The sequence below is a fragment of the Anneissia japonica genome, unplaced genomic scaffold, assembly GCF_011630105.1.
Source record: "Anneissia japonica isolate Jap-2015-1 unplaced genomic scaffold, ASM1163010v1 scaffold288092_len240290_cov174, whole genome shotgun sequence".
Taxonomy (NCBI): Eukaryota; Metazoa; Echinodermata; class Crinoidea; order Comatulida; family Comatulidae; genus Anneissia; species Anneissia japonica.
In genome coordinates this window covers 199,822-215,725 of record NW_022688036.1, presented here as the reverse complement: position 1 = coordinate 215,725, position 15,904 = coordinate 199,822, and the positions used below count along the sequence as shown (strand labels likewise).

The following is a 15,904-nucleotide window of genomic DNA, read 5'->3' as shown; positions in this document are numbered from 1 at the left end:
CCTTCTGAGTGTAAAAATTATGTAGTGTGCCCTCTATATTATAATGTGCTTGAAGCATCTTTTCTGTTCATTTATTATAAATTATAATGCGTTTGATTAAATTGTTTACAAACAATTAAACATTAACATTTGCTTTAGGTGTTGTAATTACAAAAAGCAGTATTGTTACGTGACTTGGTGTAATACCGAAAGAATCATCAACACGGGCCTCATCAGGATAGTTCTTTTCTATCCAATATCTATTCCATGCTTCATTCTTCTTTTAAATATCACATTTAAATATTTTATTTTGTAATTATGAACTAAGAATTTTCTTTCATTTGAAAGTATTACTATAGTATTTGTCCGGAAATCGGTTTGCATGTAGGCCTAGGCCTATTTCGATATACAGGTATTATAAATGCTTATTATTATAATAACTAAATGCATTTCTTTCCTGCTCCGCATTTTCAGCTGGTAGATGGAGACTACGAGCGAATCCGGGGATTAAGCCCACAATTCCATTGCCTTGAATGGATGGCTACACAAACTGTAGGTTAACGATGTTTCGACTGACAATATGACTGGAATATAATGCACATTTCTAACCTGTTAGGCGAGTTTGCAAAGCAGACAGATGGATCATGATGACGACGAAATATTTAAAGAAGAAGATCAATGAATTTACGCAAGGAGGAACTTCGTCAAGTTCGGCAAAACTCGATACAGAAATATCTGAATCGCTACACCCTAACCACTTCACTGTCTGCAAGGTAGGCTAGGCCTAGAGTTGGTTCGCCCCTCCCCCTTCTTCAGCTCGTTAGGACTGCAATATTATAGCCTAGTACTACTAGGCTAGGCATTACTGTATTCATTTTTAATTGTTAGTTTTAATGGTATAAACGTGAAATTGAAACATAATTACCAATATTAGATATTTTAGTCTGATATATTTTGTTTTGTTTTTGATGGACCAACTGTTTTGTTTTCATTCATTTTGTTTTGACATTTGTTGGTTTGTAGACTCTGACACACTGTCTTGGGTAGGCCTAGGCCCTAGGCCTAGTCTGTACTGTATTTTTAAAAAAAAAACTTGTCAACGTCAGTGATGAGCCTAGCCTACGTTTGGCTAGACTCTACTGACTGTAGTCAGATTGGAGGGCCTAGACCCAATAATGGTAAAATTAATAGGCTACACTGGGTGCACGGAGGAGCCACAATCTGTAGTAAAGTAGGCCTAGGCCTATATAGCAGTACGCCTAGCCTTACCAGGCCAGGTAGCCTACAGTATTTTTATTTGATATATAAAAACATTACTCAAATTTGTGCGGAAAATGAATGCGCAGAATCGCATGTACTGCGTATTCATTGTCATATTGAGAGATAAACCAAGTCATTGCATAATTTTCTGCAAAATTTACACTGAGGAGGTCGGCCCTTAATTTCCCAAAATGTGCGAACAGATTTTCCAGGCCTTATTTTACAGTGTGGTGGATGATACGTGACCTCAAGAAAAGATTAGACTCTAGGAAGTATGTCAGATAAATAATTCAACTTGTGTACTTTTGCTAATCTATCCCTTTATTTTACAATTTATTAAAATAAATATTAATCGACTTGCCTAGCACCTAATTTCTGGTAAAAATAGGTAATAGTCCTAGTTACTGATAACACAGCACTACTGTATTCGGGTCCTACTAAACACCACATCGTTGTGAAAATAATATTGTCTTTGCACGAGAGTAGATACTTGTTTTGTTGATGAAAATTAACTTTGATAGGGAATATCAAATAAACGAACATTTTATATTTTACTGCCATGTTTCAGAAAGTAGCAGATTGACATCATCATTTAATGTGTTTACACTCAATATGGGTGAATACAGTGAAATACATGTTGAAATGGTCCTTTTTCCTAAGCCCCGCCTCTTCGATGTTGTTGGCTAAGGACGCACAAAACAACCTTGTAAAACATGTTGCAAATGTATCCGTTTGTGGGAAAACATGTTGATACGACGCATGTATTCCTAGCCCTATTTTGATTGGTCAGTTGTTAAGTTTAACAATCTGGAGCAAGGTCTGTTGTAGTGACCGGTCCAAATGAAAAAAAACCATTAAACAATTTTAAAGGGAAAAAAGCAAACCTATTACATATTAGGCCTACATTTAATATATTTCTGTCTCAGTAAAAATTCATAAATGCAGTGTAGGCCTGAAGTCATTGATTGAATAGTTAGTTGCCACTAACTTTTTTTTTTTTTTGACAAATTTACCAAGTTTAGTTTAGTTCATTTTGTTTTTCTACCTGGCTTAGGAGTATGGGAATATATTATAACATGATTTCAAATATAAAAAAATATGTTAAATAATTAAAATAATTATTTTTTCTTTATTTAGCATAGGCAGTTCATATGCTAATTTACATAATTAACATTAACACCAATTAAATTGAATTGTCTTTTAATTAATCCCAGATTTGTTTATAATTTGTTGTTAAAAAATAATTTGATTAAAATATATTGTGAGTACAAATTGGCTACACTTAACATTTACTGTATGTTAATCACTCTCTAGCTTGAGGCTAAATTCGTATATTGATCATATATAGTGCACATCTGGCCTTCCGATCGAACATAACAAAATATAGATAATATTCTATATGTAAGCCCATCTGTCCTGCGTTTACTTGATTTTGACTCTTCTCTAAATTCTATAAACAAAAATTCAATATCTTGGCCAGAAAATTAATTTGTTGATTGTGTTGTGATTTAGGATCAGCAGTTATGTAGACAATGTGTTTGTGGAATAGGTTGCCAAGTGTTTAAATTAACTTTTAATTATAGGTACTACACATTATTTTGGGTACAAGCAGTGTGTTACAATAATGACTATTTGCAAATTTAAGGAAAATTTGAAATGTACATAATCATTTAAAAATATGAACACTTTATTTAAATATTTAAAATACACCATTTAAATCAGTTAAAATTAGAAAGCTGGAGAACACATTAAAATATTAAAATACAGAAGGAAAATGTACAAAAAATGAAATACGATTTAAAGAACAACAATAACAACTATAATATTTATATTGAAAATGGTACAAAAGGAAGACATAAAAATAAATTAAAGCTATTTAATACTGAGTTAAGCCTACAGGAGTCAGGAGTTTTGGCTAGGGGGAAAACTCACAAAAAGGACATCACCACTTGGCAATTACCCCATGGTTTAAAATGAAGTCACAAAACCGCTTTGTTTTCACTTTTTGAGCATTTTGAGCACTATCTAGGAAGACTCATAGTTAGCTCGGGTCTAAGCAGTACAGTATTAAGATGTTAACATTTAGTAGATTAGATATTTGAAATGTGAACATGTTTGCTTTAAAAAATCAAAAGAATGATGATATTTTAAAATCCAAATTACTAATGCATATTTTTAATTTGGCGTCAGCATTGTGATGCATCTCAAAAATTAGGAAAACGCCTACCGTCAATCTAGATACTTTTCAGTGGGCGTTTTACGTCTGTTTGAGTAAGTTCATTTATTTACTGGATAAGACAATTCCATGACAGTAATGCAAAGTCATGATGAATTAAATATTTCAAACCATATCTTTAGGAATATCGTAGACTTTCCTCGGGTAACAACCCACATTGGTGGCAAGGCCACCCCCAGATCTACATACTAGTTTACTAGCCTTTTCTTGGGCAAAATTCCATTGTATGATATGAATTCAGAGTAGCTTCACTGACTTTTACAATACTTTAAAAACAAGAGCAACTGCTCACCACTCTGTGCATTCCTCTATGCTTAAATACCGGCGCAAGTTATTATATTGATCACAATTTTTAAATACTTAGAATGTTTATTTGTACAAAACAAATTATTATTATTTAGTTCATTTGTACTTGTGATTAGAATATCTTAAAATTGAGAAAAACAAAATTTCTTAAAATTAGAAAAAAAAATAATTTAATACCAAGACAAGATTCGAACTCACAACCTTAAGTTCTTTAGAACACATCCTTAACCAACCACGCCATCATCCATGCGACATGCCCTATATAGTAATGGCAGTAATGTACAGTCCCTGCTGAAAAACCTGTTTTATTTTGTAGGTGTAGGGGAACCAACTTAAAAAAGGGCAATGAACACTTGTTGGAAATCACCTCTAGTTGATGTATACAAAATTTCCTGCTTGTCCGTTCAAAACTGACGACTCTGGATGCTTTTAAAGTTCTAGTTAACAAGAACAAGAACAGTAGTGATGCTCTCGGGTCAGCTCCTTGTGTGGACCAAAAAAGTCATAGATTAGCTTGAATTTAGTGATGAAAGAGGATAATCTATATACAGTATATATAATCTAATCTACTAAAATTGCCCTATTTTTGTGTTCGATGGGAGGGCTTATTATACTAGCAGAACTGTGGTATAATTATTTGTGTACATTGTGGCTACCTATTAAGGAATTCTTAAGGTGTTCTTTTTTTAAAACTCTGCTCCAAAGCAAAGACTGATTTGCTTAGCTTTACAAATTGTAGGCCTATTTCAAAATAGAGCAAAAAGGTTTCCCTGCCTCTATCGTTTTTTGCCACACCTCATTTTTGTGCATTTTTGTTTCAAAATAAATTGTTTGTGTCTTAGTGTACTTTGTGAATGCTTGTATAAAAATGCTATAGTAATTGCTACAATACAAATGTTTATTTTACAAAAATTGCTATGAATTTACTGTACACATGAACATCACTGGAATTAGCAATATTCAATTTTTGTCTGTGTAGATCCAATACAAACTGCACTAACTAGCCTCATACATTTTCATCAGAGAAAGTTGACAGCCTTGAAAAGGACTCTTTCAAGATGGTTAAAATACCTGACGTTCATTTTTTAAGTTGCTATGTAGAATATCTTAAACTTTGATTCCAACATAAGTTTACTTTTAACTGGTTTTCGGCAAAAAGCTTATGCCTTCTTTCGGCAAACTGCTGTTTAATTTGCTGTACTATAGTGTTGTGTGACAATAAACCTTTCCGGAATGTCAATCAAACTTAACAAAACTGACTAACCATAACAGTGCTAGGAATACGTGCGCGTCTCACAAACACACATGTTGTCGCACAAGCGCACATGTTCTCGTGTCTTTTAACACAGTCATCTTGTGAGACCCTAGCAACCATATCCAAGGGGCGTGGCTTAGCGCAAAGGTCCATTGGTACACTGGCCGTAAACAGCGTATAGTTTTTTTTTTTAACTTGGCATTTCGTAAGAAAATTTTACATTGTTTTCTCACATGACAAGATAGACACAATTACAGGAAGTGCACGTTCATCCAAGTCAATAAACATATAACATATCTATATCGTGCCTGTGTACAACACAAATTTTGACCAGCCATGCTGTACATGCTTCTTTGCCTTGTGGTTATATCCACTGTTGTTGTACGTTTGAGATTGAAAAATAAAAATAAAAATTCAGCCTCCCTTCCGATATTTGAACTTGTGGATGATAGACAAAACAATCCAAAACATAGAGTTAATAAATACTTTTTATAATTTTTTTTCCCCTTCATAATCTCTACAAGTGTATTTGAATAAGTTGGTGTTTAAGATGCTTGCCTTGCAATCCCATGGTCCTGGTTTCAATCCCTGTCAGTCTTGTCTTGCAAGATTTTTTTTCTCACAACCAAAACAAATCCACTCCCTAAACATTGGGATTTACTTCATGTGTAAAAGAAGGTCTCTTACAAGTAAGATATGTCCACTATTGACTATATCCTAGGTGCATTTGCTGTGTGCCTAAATAAATGAAAATAAAATAATAAGTCATATTTTCTACTGTATAAGTTGAGGCATGTCTCTGACACTTTTTCTTACTGCATTTCAGGTTGTGCGCCATGGCTTCCCTTACGAGCCGACAGCGATGGCATATGATCCCGTTCAGAATATTCTGGCGATTGGAACCAAGAATGGGTCCCTGAGGATGTATCCTTATACATTACTGAAATTGTGTTTCTTAGGTAATACTACTAACATAATATGAGTTGTGTCCTGTTTCTATGAATATTGAAGATGACATTAAACTTTTCATACCTTTTATCTGACATTTATTTGCTGGCATCGGTAAGTAGTATTTCGATTTGGTTTTTCTGCATTTTTATAAAAAATGTATTATTAACTAAAAATGACCTATACCTTTATAAAGGTACGTGGACAAGTGTTCAGTGAATAATGATAATGACTGTAACATCATGTTGGTTTTTTATTTTATAGGAATATCATTTATTATGCTAATTGAAATAATAATTTAAAAGCAAAGATTTATGTTAACCTTTGCAAGCTGTTATGTTATCAGACATCAATTATGGTTTAATTTATAAGTTGATAAATTCTTTAAGTTCATTCAAAAACCTGATTAAATTCAATATTTTTGTATTTAGTCTGATTATTTAATAATTAATTTTTACATTGATTATTATTGTTACTACTACTAACTACTACTGTTAATCCTTCATACATTCTATTTATTGTTAAATGTATATTTGTTGATTTAATAAGCAGTCATTTTATTTTCTTTCTTTAAAAATTAAAAATAGAATTCCTGCTTACTTTTGTTTATTTGATGTGCTTAGTGCATTCTTTATAAATAATTTCATTCATTGCCTTTATAAAAAGTGTTTCCTTAAATTAAAAAAAACCCCAAAAAATTGTTAATTAAAATCAGTGTTTATTAGGGAAGTTCTAAATATTTCGATGAAAGTTCGTGTCAGGAAAATATTATAGGAGTGATGCTTTTACCCTACCTGACGTGTTATCGTACCGAATACTCAGTAGGTTTCCAAACACTTGCGAAAATAATCGCATGTCATTTGAGTGGGAAGTTCTAAATGATACACAAATAATTGTTGAACAGTAATTCTAAGTGATGATATTATGTTTTTTTTTTTCACTATTAGTATTAAAGCATTTAGCAGGCAAACCAAAGCTAAATTGCAATGCCAACTTGTTGACAATGTTTATACTGTACTCGTAGTGTTAATTACTAGATAATCCCATATTACACACTACTAGATATGACTCAGTAAACATGATAAAATTTGCATTAGCGAGCAACATTTGCCATTAGATCTATAGATACTGAATAATGTAGCAGCATAGTACAGTAGTATGAGTGCTTTATAGATTGCATACCAACTATCGCGCAGCTGGAACAAATTCTGTATTTGATTGCAATACACACTTGACATAAATTTAAAGCAGATTGAAATCTTGTATTTGAGTGTAGTCTACATAGATGATAATTAGTTGTGAATTATTTAGCATCTGTTTGCATCTGTGCAGAAGCTTAGAAATTTGTCTTTATTACAGCCATCTACATGGCTGTGTTCATCTGATGCACATTAATATGCAAAGGAAAAATCGCTGAAGCGTGACCACTTAGGCAATTCATTGCTGTAACATTACGACAATAAGCTGACTTATAGAAGGCTATTTTCTTGGATGGTACAGACAGCATTGCTGTGCTTGCAACGCAAAGGAATTATTAATGGAGACTAGATACTAGATATTTTTAATACACTTTTTTTTTATAAGAACATATTTTATATGAACACTGAGGCTGAAAAATTAAGAACAAAATAAGAACAAATTGAGGTTGAGGTAAAATGTCAAATGAGGTCTTTATTTTGTTTTTTAATACAAAAACCAGCAAATCTACCTTATTTGCAATAACTGTTAGTATGTAATACCCTCTATAATACAGTAAAGTAATATACTGACTGTAAAATAATAATTTTTTATATTTAAAAAATGTATAAAAATAAGAATAAAATAAAAACATGTTGAGCATGAAATCGGCCTGGGCAGAATTTTACTGGTTCTATAATATAAAAAAAGTGTAGTTAATATTTTGTAGTGTTTTCTATAGAGCGACTAAAGAATCAACAAAAATAATAATGACATTTTGCTTGAATTCTTAATTCTTAGTAAACCTTTAAAGAATTTGCACATCAGATAGCTTTAAGACATCCATACAGTTTATTAATTTTTTATTTTATCTTCAGTATTACTACAATATGCCTTGGGAGTGACAGTGAGAAGTCTACTTTCACCAGAAATATGTCCCATTCCCTTATGTACAGTATTTCATATACTTACAGTATATTCTGGATGGCTCATATTATTATTAATTAATATTTTAAATATTTGATACACAGATTATTAACTAATTTGGTTTTATTGACGCTTTGGAGTTGTTTATGAACCCACCAAAAGGATATTGTTTTTTTTTATTTGTCATCCAGGATGACTGTAATTTGTATTGTATCCATGTCAATACCCTTGAAATTTCATGACCTCCATTGTTTGAAGAAAAAAATTCAAAAAATAATTAATATTAAATTACCAGTTTTAAATTTCAGGCTATTATCAGTGAACAAAGCATAAAGGCACTTGAAGAAAAAAAAAAAACAATAGATGATGGCACCATTATTAAAATAAAATATTAACCATTGTCCACAATAAGATCATTAAATCAACAATTTGAGAGGAAACTCGATATACTGTAGTGTGTACAGAGTGAAAGGAAAACTTTAAAACCAGAGGAAACTGCAATGCCACAAGTGCATCACTTTTACTACATTATGGTTATTACCTGGCATTAGGTCTAAGTGTGTGTGAGAATACTGTACTTTCAATCGTGTATAAATTTCCGTAAAACCTCGAATTTGAGCCCTGGGCTTCTTTTTTTTGCAAACTTTTTGTGGGCTTCCTTCTCGAGGTGGGCTTCTTTTCGAGATGGACTACTTTTGCAAATAAAGGAGGGCTTCTTTTGAAAATGAATGCTGTAAATTTTTGGAATATAAAACAATAAATAGGGCCACTGTAACATCAATCTGTGTCATGGAGTGTATTAACTGGCATTAAATCACCTTAACTACTGTATAAACCAAGTGTGGTTTAATTTATTTTATTCTTTGAAATTGCTATTTTGAAAAGAAGCCTAATGGGCTTCTTTTTGAGATGGGCTTTTTTTTAGGCTACTTTTGCCAATTAAAGAGAGGGGCTTAAAATTCGAGAGGGGCTTCTTCTTGAGATTAAGCCGATCGGGCTTTTCAAGGTTTTACGGTATATTCCAATAATGATTGGGAAATTTTTATATTTTTTGGAAACGATTATGTCCTATTTTAAAAAGTTTCAGAATCAAACAAAACCTATAAATTGTAAGTGAATGATGATAACATGGTGTTTACACAGCATGTAATGCTGGCCTCTATCCAGCTAAAAACAACCTCTTGCTTGGGATCGAAAGTGGTCAGCTTCAGGTTGTGATCTTAAATTCTTGTACTTAGCATACTGTAGTTGGCACAAAGCCCATTTTTCCCATAGTATGCAGTCATATAGCGAAGGACATCGAATGTACTGTAAATATAACCAAAAAGTATAAATAGAACGAGAGTCAACGACGCTCGTTCAGTACGTGAACAAACAATGCGGCCCTACGCAGCAACTGTAGAATGCCTGCTGTCGTTTTTCAGTTTTCCACATGATACGGTACTTGATTCTACTTACCAAGTCATTTATTCAGTGAATCAGGAAGAAATTCCACAGTTCTTCTGTTATAAACCCATTCACTAGACTCTCCCCTCCTTAAACACAAAATTGGGCCCGTTTTTTGGGAGTTGTCTTATACACAAGATTCCCTTTTCAATCAAAAGACAATTTTCAGCACTTTTGCCAAATTCATAGCCAATATTTGATTTTTTTTATTTTTTAAAGAAAATAATTGTTTACTCATTCAAATCGGACCCTGATCTTTTGCCCGAGGAAAGACTGGGATGTAAATTTGGGCGTAAAGTGTGGGTGAGGGGGAGGGGTGAGGGGGCTTACTGTATACTGTTCCTGAGGAACTATGGTACATTATGAAATCTGGATAATTCATAAATTATTTGCAAAGCATAGCACTATATTAAAAAAACATTTAAAATATTGAGAGATTTGGATATTTCATGGAGCCATATTGTACGTTCTACTTTCTGCTATTTACTACACTGTTGTCACTGCAGCCTTTTCATTGCACCACTTCATATTGGACAACCATGATTGGAATTTTCAAGAAGATCCCTTAAATTTACCATTTTTACTGTTTTCAATTTTGAATATCTGATGCGATGAGTCTGCTGTATGTTTTTTAACCATATTTTGACCAATAGCTCAGCAAATTCACATCTTAAGATGTGCCGTTTTCTTCCTATAGTTACTCTTTGCTACACTGCTTTCATAAGTACTGGTATTGTTTAATTCTATTGATTAATGCTCACCAATGAACTTTATGATAATAGCATCTCCCTAGAATCAGAGAAGCCGTCAGACTCCTGTAAATGTCAAATGTCAAATTCACCATGTAGAATCTCGCATCTGATAAGCCTGTATTTTACGTCTGTATCCGAGGAAGATACCGGACGAACAATGCTTGGCGACCCCTTTCCCCGGTTCGTAACCACAATTGAAAGAACAGGAAAATCTAATTTATGATAAAATTTAATTTTTTTTCATATTTTTTTGCCAGAATTTTTTGACAATTAATTTCTAAAACCAAATTACATGTTCCTTAAAATTATTTAATATATTTACAATGCTGTACTCGATTTATAATATCTTACATTGTTCTGTTAATTGATTGGAAGAAAGTTTACTTTGTCAGGAATATTTTAAGAAATAGATTGATACAATTTTCTCATTTTATTAAATATCTTTTAAATATTAAAAAAATACAGCTAAAAATGCATGTTTAATGAGATTTGATTAAACTTTATTTTACTACTTTTGGCCGTTGTATCACTTCAAAGCCATTCATGTAATACATGAATGATGGCTTGTTTTTTCTATTTTTATTTATTTTCTTAAATTTTATTTATTTATATTTTTTATTTTTTCAAAATGATTCGTGGCCTGAATACTGTCAGCCTCTTGAGACGATTTTATTGTGGAAGGTACTCTAGAAATATGGTTTATGGTTGAGGTAACCTCCTCCCCCTCTCTTTTCTGGTGAACCCCCTCCCCCACCAATCCCAACCATGCGCTGCAAACTCGCCCAGACTCGGACGGATTGTTTTCCTGCAGACCTTTTTCAAACATAACTGCTTTTATAACATTATTTAGATTAATAAAACACAAAAGTCAGCTGGCTCTTGGGTTTAAACCGGCCCCAACGGGGCTTTGCCCGGGACCCTACAGTATGCCCAGAGAACCCCCATTGGAAGAACCCACTTATGGACATGATTACCTTTTTCAAACAAAATGTAGGCCCTACAGTTGATAATTAAATGTTGTGATTCTCTTTTCCGGATTTTTGTACCTATATGTTTGTCCTTAGACCTAATAAAAAAATTATTTTGTTAGCCACACCTGCCCAAACAAACTTTCATGAAATTTAGGGTCGGCATTTTCTTTGAGCAAATGGGGAATAGCCTTGGCCAGGCTAGGGACCAAGGCCCAGCCTATTTTGCTGGATGGTATGCAGTGCGAATCCAAAATTGTTGTATTTGTGTATTTTCTACTTTTTAGAGTTAAAAACATTTTTGATTGTTAAAAAAGAAAAAAATGTTTTCCTATTAACCTACCCATTTTTTTCCCCCCGAAACGTGGCCAACACAAGCAATATTTTTTTTGGCATTACGGTTAGCTTCTAAACTCGGAAAACAAAATTGCAGATTGTTGGTCCAATCTATTGTATTTTAGAATGGTTGCACTCTGGCGTTCTTTAGACCTAATTTATGTAAATATTTAGCTTAATTTTCCACATGGCAAAATATAAAAAGAGAAGGGAAGTCCTTCAGGCTCAATTGAATTGAAAGTACAATTGAGCAGTTGGAAGTCAACCTAGTTAATCTTGGAAGGGCATTACAACAGTACAGTACATGTACAGTACGTATTGCTCCTTTCCTGAAAACACATACAGGTACATAAAAACCGGCAACTACTGTACCGCTTTTTTAGATGTTTCTGCTGGATAAGAAAAGAATTATTTCTACAGATGACATATAGTAGGACCATAACTAAAATATGGATGCTCTTATAATGTTCAAGAAATGCTTTTTTTTTTGTACAAATCAATGTTGTCGCCAGCAGGAAAAGAATGATTTAAATTTTCTTATGGTGCAATTTTTGATAATTTATATTGATAGTCCATCGATAAGAAAACGGTTTCTATCTCAATTTTCAGTAGAAACACACCCAAAATGTAATGCATGCCATTCATTCACTCTACATGCTTTATTATGCTGATGGTTGAGACAAATATTACATATTAAAGGCCCAGACTAGTAAGATACACCGCCTACGACACAGAGCAAATAGCCCCAGAATCGTGGGCTAGGGGCCATAATTTTAACAGTTGCGGTCTGAAATGTAGGCTTACTGTGTGATGGTTTTGATTATTAACTACCACATCCAGTGGATGCGTCTTAATTTATTATTATTTATTAATTGTTTTAGGCCCAAGGCCAAGGATATGGCAATCAGTGAACTTAATCACTTTTCTAAGTGGCATCCCTTCACAAAACAGACATACTGTCTATGGTACAGTAAATCGGCAGAGTAGGAGGTTGCTTGAAAAATCGAGAGGAACCCACTCAAATCAGGAGCTCTAACTAAAATACAAACTAAAAAACATAATTGTAGATTTCTGCGTCATGGTAATAAACGACTAGAAATTGTATTCACAAAAATAAAAGGCCGAAAATAGAGTTCTTTACAGTAAACACAAGATACAGTACTCAATGTAAAATAATTCTTATTATCAGGCTTGGAAGTGGAGGAGTTGTTGGTTGTGAGAAAAAAATGCTGTTACTGTAATGGAATTGAACAAGGACCCTGGGATTGGAAGGCAAACATCTTAACCACCAATCTATTTAACTCCACTCCTTAACATGCCAAATTAGGGCTAACTGAAGTCAAGAAGATATTATGGACTTATTATAATAATGAGGAAATGAGAACACATAGACAATTATTGTATGCTTTTGCATTGTGATACAAGTAATGCGATACTCGTTGTTATCCAAGGGCCATCTGTGTGTCTCTGCAGTTTGTTTTTGTATTGATCACATTGATTGCTGGACCAGAGATATCTGCCCACACATTGAAAACTACCTAGAGTGGTTTGTTTAGTAAGTGCAGTTAATATCAATTAATATGTGGGATGTATACGCATTATGCTGTCTACTACTGAATGTAGGTTGATTTGTTTACATTTCTAGTCTTCCACAATCTAGTTGGCTGGGGTTTTGTTTAAAACTTTATATTAGGCTTTAACAGTTACATCATTACACACATTTTCTAAAGACGGTGTTCACGTCTTTAGAGATCCTGCTCTTCCTAATTCCCTCTAGGGACATCCTCAAGCATCCTTTCATTAGGCTATGGTTCTTGGCTGAAGATTCGCATCAAGTTATCTTGCTTCTCCCCTCTCCAAACATTGTTTTTCCCTGCCTTGCTTACCAATTCATCAACTTCAATATCAAAACTACAACCAGTGTCACTGTTAGAGTTCTCACATACTGTTCAATGAGTCTGATAAGGTTTATTTTATTGTTATATATTTATTAGTATAGTGTGTTTACTGTATCACTGTGCTAGGTATGGATTTAAAATTTAAAAAATGATACCCCACTGTATGATTACTTCAGTGTTTAAAAGTCGTTTTCTTTCAAATTTAAACACTTCTCAGGTTATGAAAACATTCAATTATTGATAGAAAGAAGGCTTATGTACAATTCCAACCACAAATTCATGAGGTCATCTTGTTAAAATTCTCATAGTTGTAAATTTTGTTTAAAAAAATCCAGTTTGATCAGACCAATACTTTCCAAGATACTTGTCCTAAAATGTGGGCGTGGCATCCATAGATATTCAGATATACAGTAGATATAAACATAAGCATGACTGACATGATAATTTTTCAAATTGCCATTAAAAACTAATTTATTACCTATCCAAAGTTAGGTCATAGAAAATCTCAATTTGTAGTACTGATGAGAGTAAAGTTTTTGTACATGATTTTATTAGAATAGTAGTAGTAGATGAAAATTTCCTAGTGTGTTTACTGCTTTTGATTATTATCACTCCTTCCAAATCACACAACTGGGTAAAAGAAAACGTGTGATGGAGGCCTACTTCTTTCTTTTGGATGGAGGCCTACTTAATAATTATGATTGATAGCTTCATGAAAACCACAATGTTTCACTATTTCAGGAATTTAGCATACAGTATGTTTATTTCATGAGATCTATCCAATAGAGTTCACTTATAATGTTAGTTTAACGTCTCTGTTTCACAAATACGCCCACAGTACACTATTGTATCCAGAACTTTAGGCCAGATTTCTCTATTCCAAGAACTTCAGATCGCATTTCGCCATGTTAGCCCACCTATTGACGTGTCAAGTAGTCTTGTTTAGCCCACATATTTCACTACTGAAGTTTTGCCGACAAATTACCCTAAAATGTTCACAAATAAAATAATTCATGAATCAGAGTTTAGATGCATTGGTGGTGTCCACATCTCTCCCATCTGCCAGAGGCAGTTTAGAGGGTTACTGGACTGTACGTCATGATAGTGATTAAAGGTGTAGGAAAAAATGCCAGTAGGAAAAAAATGCCAGTTAAATACCTCAAAGAGAAAAATATCACGTACTAAGCCTACTCATATAGTATACAGTAGTAATTACTGCTGGTGTTTATAATTAAGAAAGTATTTCTTCATTGCATTAATTGATGTTTTAATCAAAATACTATAGCGTAACCCAGACAGTATCCTACTGTACAAAATACTATGGTATACACCTATATTAGTAACTTATTTTAGTAACAGGTATATGATGTTAACAATTAATTTTTGTAAGACCATCTTACTGTAATCATGCGAAACACAGAAAAAATATTTAAGTAAACTAATTAAATTTTTTAAATTATTAGAAATCATAGTAGTGTTAGGCCCAATAAAAAAATTATTAGTTTATCACCCGCGCACGCATGTCGTCTATGGTACTGGAATTTTTTTTTTTTTTTTTTTTAATATTATTTTGAAAAAATTTTGTTTTTAATATTTTATTTATTTTTTTTTTTTTCATTTATTTTATTAAATAGTTAGTAGATATTATTTGCATTATCTAAATAATGTTTTACTTTTGAATATCAATGCACCAGCAAACAACCCAAGGGTGATATTTGGCTTTAGCAAAATAAAAAAAATTTAAAAAAAAAGCCTCCCTCCCTCATCCTGCCCAGATAGGGTGATAAACTAATAATATTTTTTATAGGGCCTTATGTATATTTTTTTATCATACCGGTGAATTGTAAGGTGTGGAGAGAACTTTTGTCACATAAACAAGTTGTATTGACACAAAGAATGATAAGACACCTCACGCATAGCCCCCTCCACAAAATGTAAACATGTTGTGATTGGAATATGAAGGGTTGGTGTCCTACTACGTTCATAGCAACAATTGTCTAAAACGATTGCAACTGATTGGGTCAGATAAAAACTGGGATTTGCTTGTTTGGATGTTCATGATTTTAGGTCTGTGTGCACCCAAGGAATTTTAAAAATATCTTCACATGTTTGAACAGATCTTTTTATTTGAATGTTGTAGGTTTATAGAGGCATAATGATAAAGTTAAACATTAATATCAGACTTGTGTCTCCCTTTGGATTATGCTACACTATAGACTACATCCCCTTTACAATGACTACAAGAAATTGACCAAATTCACACCCTGTTTTTTTTAACCCAAATCCCAGTGTGCAACAAGTAAATTTTGCCTTTAATGGTAGTATATTTATCAGTCATTGCTCCAGGAAAGGTTGTTTATGTTCACACCTGTCTGATAAGACAAAATTCACATGTTGGCAGTACATGACCAAACATT

At 33.0% G+C, this 15,904-nt stretch overlaps 1 protein-coding gene across 8 annotated transcripts in view; it reads left to right on the top strand.

The window, feature by feature from the left end:
* Positions 1-484: 484 nt before the first annotated feature.
* LOC117121201 (syntaxin-binding protein 5-like) overlaps positions 485-15,904 on the top strand; it is a 73,613-nt gene continuing 58,193 nt past the window's right edge. For 5 of the 8 annotated variants that reach the window (XM_033266357.1, XM_033266351.1, XM_033266338.1 and 2 more), the window contains exons 1-2: positions 485-752; positions 5,863-5,960. In XM_033266357.1, the coding sequence (XP_033122248.1) occupies positions 624-752; positions 5,863-5,960 (227 nt within the window). In that variant the 5' untranslated portion in view covers positions 485-623. The remainder of the gene's footprint in view (positions 753-5,862; positions 5,961-15,904) is intronic. The other 3 variants (XM_033266373.1, XM_033266367.1, XM_033266344.1) reach the window with 1 other exon arrangement.